This window comes from Lactuca serriola, chromosome 9 (assembly GCF_051521515.1).
Source record: "Lactuca serriola cultivar US96UC23 chromosome 9, Lser_US96UC23_V15, whole genome shotgun sequence".
NCBI classification, from domain to species: domain Eukaryota; kingdom Viridiplantae; phylum Streptophyta; class Magnoliopsida; order Asterales; family Asteraceae; genus Lactuca; species Lactuca serriola.
The window spans coordinates 87,560,040-87,569,395 of record NC_136416.1 but is presented as its reverse complement, the minus strand read 5'-3'; the positions used below and the strand labels follow the sequence as shown (position 1 = coordinate 87,569,395).

The window sequence follows — 9,356 nt, the reverse complement described above, 5'->3', positions numbered from 1 at the left end:
CCAATTTTAACCCCTATTTTGGCCCCTTAAAGTTGGATAAATTCGATACTTATCAAAGTAAAATTGTTTCAAATAGAGGGCTTATCTCGGGAGTATTCTTGTGGCTGATACATTATCCAACAGGGACATCAACATCAATTCCCAACTCTGTAATAACTACAATAGTGATATCAAAACAATTGATCATATTTTAATTGGGTGCAACATTGCTTATGGTGCTAGGCATTCGATCTTTAAATGGAAGGGCATTCTTGATCAATAATTTTCCGACACAACAACTTCTCAACTATGCAACCAAATGAGGTAAGTGTCCTAAAAAAATCACCATTTCCATCTTCTACTACCTGTTATGGTACATTTAGACGCGCTGAATAACACTTTTAACCGCATGGTTTCTTTCCCACTAAAGTTGCAGATGATGTTACCTTGTTATTATATATTTGTTATAAATTCAACGGTAAGATAGGTGATGTAAGATGTAAGATGAACAACACGGTGATGGTCTCCTTTTTCTCTTTAAAACTATAACATGTATCTTGTTCTTTTTCTCCACGTTTTAGTTACTTGCTACTCGTATCGCTTTTTATTTAATATATTCATATAGAACTCTCACCCTATATTACCTTTAAAGAGGTGCCATGTATCTATAACAAGTCAAGACTTTCTTTTGATAATTTCTTCAAAATGTACACGCCCACAACCAACTAATTTATACCAAAACAAGATTTCAAAACCACTCAATATGAACCACACCACCACTACTAATCCAATTACAAACATGAAACAAAAATTATATACATGATTTTTTTTTTATGGGAGACTGATCAAACCCGATACTAGTACCCCCTATTCCTTCTATAATAAAAAAAAATTCCCAATAACCTCACAATCTTTACATACATTCCGAAAATCATTCTCAAATATCTCTCATCAAGCTACATTCCTCCTTAGGAGTATCTGCAAAAACAAAAATAAATTAAATTACAAAAATACAAAAAACCGCAGATGCCTAAAAAGTCGAGCCCAACTGAAAAACGGGTCTACACGTTGTGCACAAGTCAAGGGGAAAACCAACACATGGTCATGACTGAAATTAGTTCAATAAAAAGACACACAAATGACCAAATAAAGATTCTCTTTAGATCTTTTAGCAGACATGTACAACTGTTTTCAGCATCAATACTTGTAACGTACAACTCAATCATGCCTGTCGCCTGTGGGGTTTTTATCAAAATTGGTTATAGTACAAGTCCTTAAAGCACCAGGATATAATGCTACAAGGCACACCAAATGGGTGTAAACTTTAAAAAGTTCTGTTAATAGGTACAAGTTGATGATGCATACCTGTAACTTGTATCTGCAAAACTGGCGTAAACCATAGTACAAGTTGATGATGCATATGGTACAAGTTGATGCGTAGCAGTCTTGTTGTGGTTTTCGTTTTAGTTTTGAAGTTTGACTTTGACTCTTGCATCGTGAAGAATCTTGGAGTACCTTTGAAACCCATTTTTGAATGTGAATGTTGATACCTAAAATAAGATTTAAAAATTTTAATTTTAAGAATCAATTTTCAAATTCAAATTAAAACAAATTAATAATAAATTAAAACAGATCAATAATAAGAAAATTAATTATGAATCATGCCAGTATCTAGTCGTGCTAGCAACACTATTATAATTTTTTTTTTGCTTTTTTGTTTTTTCCTATTTTTATATTTAATTTGTAGCATAAAAGAGCTACTATGTTCACATTTTATATTACTATTAACTATTATGCTTTGACTTTATCAAATAAAATTATCTTTTTGTATATAGGCATGTCCGATTTATTGGGAGAATCAATAACTATATTGAAAATGACTAGAAATACTATGAACAAAAATAAATAACAATTACGCTTTTCTAGAAAATGCAACTTTGGGAATTAAAGTCAACAAGATTGAAATAAAAACTTGTACGAATTGTTTTGATTACTAGACTTTTTTGAATAATTATCAAGAATAATAATTAAAATAATTAAAATAAAACCAAATCCCTCCACATGGAATTAAAATAAGATCTCTTATGTTATACCAATATATCACATATACTTAGCTTTCAAAATGATATCATTTATTTAATACTCATATAATATTAATACTTTACATGTTATAAATACATAAAGTCAGAATTGAACGTTTTCATTGATGCCATATAAATTTTATGAATACGAAAGAATAATTTGTAAATCATTTGGATTTATACCAAATAATTCTTTATAAAAATTCATGAGATAATCAAAGAAGGTAAACAAAACAAAAAAAAAAAAACCGTTTATAAGCCGACTTGGGAGGATCCACCTAAACGCAAGTTGCATTTTTTCTTTTTTACTTGTATTTTCTCATCGTATTTAATTCTTAAAGTCATTTAAATACAATAAATTTGAATTTAAATTCGTTGTAATCTTGCTAAATCCGACATTTTTATGCTTGATAGATTGTACATTATGGATGAATAGTTGTATAATTTTGGTATTTTTAAATTTAGAAAATAAATAGAAAAGAAAAAAAAAAAAAAAAAAAAAAAACTTACAGCTTCGATATCAATTTTGTAAACAAGAAGCTTCCGTCGCTCTCTACAACTAGTCCGATATGCCACCACGATGTGACCAATCGCCAACGCCGGCGAACAAACAAACAACGCCACCTCCGTCGCTCCACAACCACCACTTCCGCCGCCGAACACGTACGACGCCTTTAATGACACAAAAAACAACGACGCTACTGAACAAACCGTCGTTATTCCCAAGTATGGACCCGTGGTCGTGGATAGTCCATGTCCGTCGCACAATCCGTATACACCTGAGAAAATTCACAAACATCCGTTCAGATCATAGTCAATGATGACTCGAATGTCAATTGTACTGGAATTCATTAATCGATTGGTGAACATACATAAAATGATTCCGGATCTGATTATCGAGATGAGAGGGATATCGATAAGCGAGTAACGAAAATCGTAATTGCTCAAATGAGATGATAGCGTTTGGAGGAAGGAAGGATCGTCTGACGGAGATGAAAGTGAAGCTGAGAACAGAGCAGTTGGGAGGAGAACGTCGGCGACGGCAACAAGTATCGGCGCAGAGAAGATGAGGAAAGATATAATCATGGTTATCAAGAAGAACACCGTTCTGATTCCTCTCAATACTCTTTTACTCTTCTCATCTTTCAAAAACCCCATCATTTTGTTGCCGATTGTTCGCCAATCGTGGGATTTCAGGTAGGTAAAGGAGAAGGGTTTCAGGTTTGGATGATTTTGGGTGGGAGTTGAAAGCTAAGCAATGAGTTGGAAACTTAAAAAGGGGTACGAGTCAAATAGAGGAACCTCTTTCTCTCTCTACAAGAATTGTGCTGTGTTGTGTGCATTGAAAGAATCAAAATGAAATTAAAATACAATTAAAACGGTTTTATCACCCAATCATGTTCTTAAACGACATTTATTAGTTGTCTAAACAGGAAAAAGATGCAACTTTATAGAATTTTCAGAAGGAATAAAAAAGGATAATCGAATTTGGCATCTTTTTACTACATATACAACATGACCAAAGGGTTTAAAGAAGTTTCTCTCAAAAATGGTTGTTCTTGTAAACCAGTTTGTCTAGTTGGAATTTGGAAACAACAATTTCAATGATTTGTATGGCTTTGTTTGTCCTTTTGGCTTCTAAGGTTTATTCCTTTCTTAAGGGTGTCATAAAAAGTTGGACAAAGCCCATGCGTTGAGACCATTCCTCATGGTTCAACTTCAATTAATTGTTACAAAACAATGACCTTTCATCCTTGTTCGTTTTTGTTTTTATATACCAACGGTTACCATGTTGTTTGGAACTATCGCATAATGAAGTTTTTAATAAAAATAACTAAATTTGATCTATTTTACAAATATAACCATTTTGTGCTAAATAACTTATTTCGTATTTGTTATTGGCATTTCGGACTAACTAAAAACATTTAAGGTTATTTTTTCTTCTCATTTCCAGTTTTTTTTTTCAAAATGTTCCGTCCATTAATATTCAAAATGTCTAATATCGCGGTTTTTTTTTTATTAGGGATAATGATTATTTGATGCATCCAATAACTTCAAACATTCCCAAATTACACCAACATTGAATGGACAATCGATCTTCTTTCTTGTTCTTGATATAATAGGAAGCAATGAGATTGAACCTGTGAAATTATTGTCACTAAAATCATGGATCATGGTTGGGGTAAATCGGGAAAACGGAAGTTGGATTTCTAATCGAAGGTGGGAGATGAAGATGGACACATGAACACAAATGAATACAAAATCATTTGCAGTTGTGTTCCTGAAATCGACTTCCTCCTTCATATTTCGATTTTGATTCCAGATCACGCTTCTAATTCGATTTCATCTTTCAGATTTCCATTTCCTCCTAAGCTGAACATGAAAGCACAAAAACCCTAGCTTCAAAACTCGACTTTTATGATAAAGGATGGCATATCAGAATTTCGATTTCCTCCTAAGTTGAACATGAAAACACAAAAACCCTAGCTTCAAAACTCGATTTTTATGGTAAATGATGGCAAATCTGAAATCAGATTTCATAAGAACATGCTCAAACAACTCCATTTTAGAAATCCAATAACTCAAAAACACGATTCCACATCTAATATGGTTGGAGAAGATTACTGGAGAAGTTGTGTAACACCCGTTTTCCAGTGTGGATCATCTAAAAACTTAATGGGATTAAAGATAGGGTTTGGGGGAAAAATCCTATGCTACGACGTGGTGCGTGGATGACCACGACCACAGTCTTCTGATCCGTAGTCTATACATTTACTTAGTTGTATTTTTGTCTTTTCTGTAATACACTCTAATATCCAATATGCCTTGCATGGCTACTCATAGAGTTGTAATTTTCTCTATAAATAGAGATCTTTTCTAGTGTATTCAGTATGAATGTATGTGTGAATCTTTACAAACTTCTAATACACATCTTTAGATTCTCATTCTATCTTTCGTATCTAATCTTCTTACACTCATCATCTCTATTCTAGAGCAAGTCACTTGTGACTTAATCACTAAGCTAGATCTCACTTACTAACTTGGTTTGAATGCATTCCTTGTTATGAATCTGCGTTTGTGTATATTTGATATAACAATTGTTGTCATTTACATTTCTTTACTTTCCGCATCTAACTCACTAACTTCTAACTTTTAATATTATTGTTGAGCTAACAGATCCTTGAGATTAACTATTCTGCTATATACTTGTTCTAACTTTTGTTCAAGTGCGTCTCAAAGTTTTTCTCTCAACAATTGGTATCAGGGCCATAGTGGTTGCTTTTTGAAAATCAGAACTCTGATTTTTCGAAGAGCTTTCTATACCACTGAAGCTCATTTCTAAACAAAAAATCTTCAAAATGGCACAATCGTTATCACTGAATGTCTCCAACAGTGTTGGTGGTTCCAATCGAGCCCCGATACTGGTTGTAAATGAGTATCACCACTGGTCTCAGAGGATGGAAAGATATCTCAAACGACTTGGCAGAGATGTCTGGAGATCCATAGAAGAAGGACCCCATGTTCTAGTCCTTACACCAGTCCAAACAGATGGAGCCACAGCAAAGCCAGGAGGAGGTCAACCAGCTTTGAACCGTCCCCCCAAAGATGATCTAGACAAGATGGAAAATGATGCTATTGCCTTTTATGAAATTTTTTGTGGAGTTGCTCCTGACAACTTCGACATCATCATAAACTGCAAATCAGCAAAGGAGATTTGGGACGTTCTCAAAAACTTGTATGAAGGTTCAGAGCAGGCTCAAGACAAGTGATGGGTTTGAGCCATAAGAACATTCCTATGTGCACATACAAACCCTAATGCTAGGATCTAGGTTTCTCTAATTGAACATGCATTGTATCCAAGACTTCTAATGGTAGTTCTAGCATAATAACAATAAGAAATCAAAATTAGAAGATTACCTTGAATCACTTGCTTGAATCTTCTTGTCCTTGGAGCTTTAGAGTCACAAGTGTCACTTCTCTAATGGCTTACAAACACCAACTAGCAAGAGGATGAATATAGAGAGAGGATAGGGGATCAAGAATCAGCCAGGGTTTCTTCTAGAGCATAGGTGCCGATTTTCCTTGACCCTTAGGGTCTATTTATACTAGTGAGGCTCCTAGGGTTTCACCCTTAAACCCTAATTGGATAACTTAGGCCCTAAGCAATCCAATACCCTAATGATAAGCCTTGGACGAATTCTAGGCCTATCCTAAGCCTCAAAACCATTCAACCCTTATCCATAAGGGTTTATAGCCCAAAGTACAACTATCATACAATTGACAGTTTATGCCCCTTTATTCAATTAATCTCTTTAAGTCACCAAATTAATTCCCAATTAATTTATGACTTATATTAATCAAATAACAATATTATTATTCCTTATATTATTCTCATAATATATTAATAATATTTTTTCTCTCATTATAAATCATCATGTCAAGTTGCTATAGTGAAGGCAACCCAAAAGGACCATGCACAACCGGGTCAAATACTTGCCTAATATAGTTGTAGCCTTAGACACTATTCCAACAGTCTCCCACTTGGATAAGTCTAGTAACTATATATATAAGTATAATCCGATTAGCAATCGTAGCTCTCAAAGACGCTGTCAAACTCTGATCTTATCAATCTTGTCCTTTAGATAAGGGATCGTACAGTCCTCTGTTTAGATATCATGCATACATTTATATGGAACCAATTGTCTAGCATTTGGTTTCTCGATTTCAGATTTATTTGACATAGAACTTAATCGAACACATCAATTCAGTTCTGACCGGGCCTGACACATAAGTCAAATCAAATCATCGAGCGGCTGAGATATCGCTTTTAGCCTCTTAGGATAAAAGTAACAGATAAACTTCGACTTATATGCATTTACTTATTCATTAATCAATCATACACAACAATGCGTTTTATAACATCCATTTACTGATGCAGTTTCGCATTATCAATGTACAACCAATTAACAAATAATAAACCATATATCTAGGTTTTAAGACCATATGATATTATCGTCTTGCGATCAGCCTTTTTGACAGATTCCATAAGGTGATTCCAACAAGCGCGGGTTTGTTCCAATGCTCAAAACTAGTTCATAAGCACTCATGAACGTGCAGCAAACTTTTGCTATGTTTAATACCAATTAGACAATCTACATACGAATTCATGACAATCTTCATTCATACCTACTTCCAAAATATGAACGATTGTGGATTGTTTGAATAATTCGATTATTCTAAATAAACTCAATTATTCTGGAAGTCAAAACATGCAAAGTGAAAACAATAGTTAAATATTTAACATAAGAGAGTAACTTTACTTATAAATAATACTCCTTTATTTATTCATCAAATGTTAAATTACATTTATCTATTACAAGTTTCTAAAATCATCTAATCTAATCTAATATCATCTCTCAGCCCAATACTCCTAGCATGTTGTAAATGATTAACCCTACTCAGTCCCTTCGTAAGCGGATCTGCTGGGTTATCTTCTGATGATATCCTCTTCACCACGAGGTGTCCTTCTTCTACTCGATGTCTAATGAAATGATATTTTCTGTCGATATGACGAGATCTACCATGATCCCTTGGTTCCTTGGTCAAGGCAACCGCTCCTTCATTATCACAGAAAATCTCCATAGGCTCCTTGATGGTAGGCACAACTCCAAGATCACCAATGAAGTTCTTTAACCATATTGCCTCCTTCGACGCTTCGCTCGCTGTAATATACTCTGATTCGCACATTGAATCAGCTAGGGTTTCCTGCTTGGAACTCTTCCAATTCACTGCTCCTCCATTAAGAGTAAAGACCCAACCTGACTGCGAACGGTAGTTGTCCCTGTCAGTTTGGAAGCTGGCGTCACTGTACCCTCGCACCTTCAATTCATCACTCCCCCCGAGGACTAGAAACCATTCCTTGGTCCTTCGAAGGTACTTAAGGATATTCTTGACCGCAATCCAATGAGCTCTGCCAGGGTTCCCTTGATATTTACTAACCATGCTCAAAGCAAAGGCTACATCAGGGCGAGTACAAGTCATAGCATACATGATTGAGCCAACTGCGGAAGCGTATGGTACTCGGCTCATTTCTGCTATTTCAGCTTCGGTACTCGGACTTTGAGTCTTACTCAACTTGGCATTACTTTGTATCGGTAATTCTCCCTTCTTCGAATTTTCCATACTAAAACGTTTTAGTACTTTATCTAAGTAAGTGTTCTGACTAAGTCCTATTAGTCTCTTACTTCGTTCTCTCACTATCCTTATTCCCAAGATATAGGAAGCTTCTCCGAGATCCTTCATAGCGAAGCACTTCCCGAGCCTGGGCTTAACTTCCTGCAGAGTCAGGATGTCATTTCCTATGAGTAGTATGTCATCAACATACAAAACGAGAAAGCTAACTATGCTCCCACTGGCTTTGACATATACACATGATTCATCTTCGCTTCGTACAAATCCAAACTCTTTGACTTTCTCATCGAAGAAAAGATTCCATCTGCGAGACGCTTGCTTAAGTCCATAAATGGACTTCTCAAGCTTACACACTCTATTTGGATGCTTCGGATCAACAAAACCCTCTGGCTGAGCCATGTAGACATCCTCAGCCAATTTCCCGTTAAGGAAAGCGGTCTTGACATCCATTTGCCAAATCTCATAATCATGAAATTCGGTAATAGCTAGCATCACTCAAATATATTTTATCTTCGCAACTGGTGAGAAGGTCTCATCATAGTCAACTCCGAGAGTTTGAGTAAAGCCCTTCGCAACCAATCGCGCCTTATATGTGTGTACATTTCCATCCACGTCGGTCTTCTTCTTGAAGATCCATTTGCACCCAACGGTCTTACGTCCGAGCACATTATCAACCAAATTCCAAACTTGGTTGTCATACATGGATTGGATCTCGCTGTCCATTGCCTCTTTCCATTTCACAGACTCCGGGCCTACCATGGCTTCCTTAAAGCTATTAGGTTCATCTAGATTTATTAGTGTACCATCACTAATATACGTGTCCCCTTCGGTAGTAATATGAAAACCATAAATATGGGGTTGAACTCTAACTCTTTCGAAAAGTATAAGAGGTAAGGACTGGTCAATAGGTTCAACCGGAGTTTCCTCCTCGGGTTGAATGCCAGCGGTAGAGGTTCCTTCATCTAACGAATCTTGAATCTCTTCAAGCTCGATTTGCCTCCCACTGTCTCCTTGGCTTATGAGTTCTCGCTCTCGGAAAACTCCTCTCCTCGCAACGAAGACTACATTTTCCTTCGGTCTATAGAAGAGATATCCAAAGGATTT

General features: G+C 35.6%; 1 protein-coding gene across 1 annotated transcript; it reads right to left on the bottom strand.

The window, feature by feature from the left end:
• Positions 1–725: 725 nt before the first annotated feature.
• Positions 726–3,645, bottom strand: LOC145074757 (uncharacterized). Its single transcript, XM_079021090.1, has 4 exons — positions 2,933–3,645; positions 2,571–2,839; positions 1,345–1,529; positions 726–957 (listed from the first exon to the last, which is right to left on the bottom strand). Exons 1-3 carry the CDS (start codon positions 3,219–3,221, stop codon positions 1,443–1,445), a joined length of 645 nt encoding a protein of 214 aa, XP_078877216.1. The 5' UTR covers positions 3,222–3,645; the 3' UTR covers positions 726–957; positions 1,345–1,442.
• Between the last annotated feature and the right edge of the window lie 5,711 nt (positions 3,646–9,356).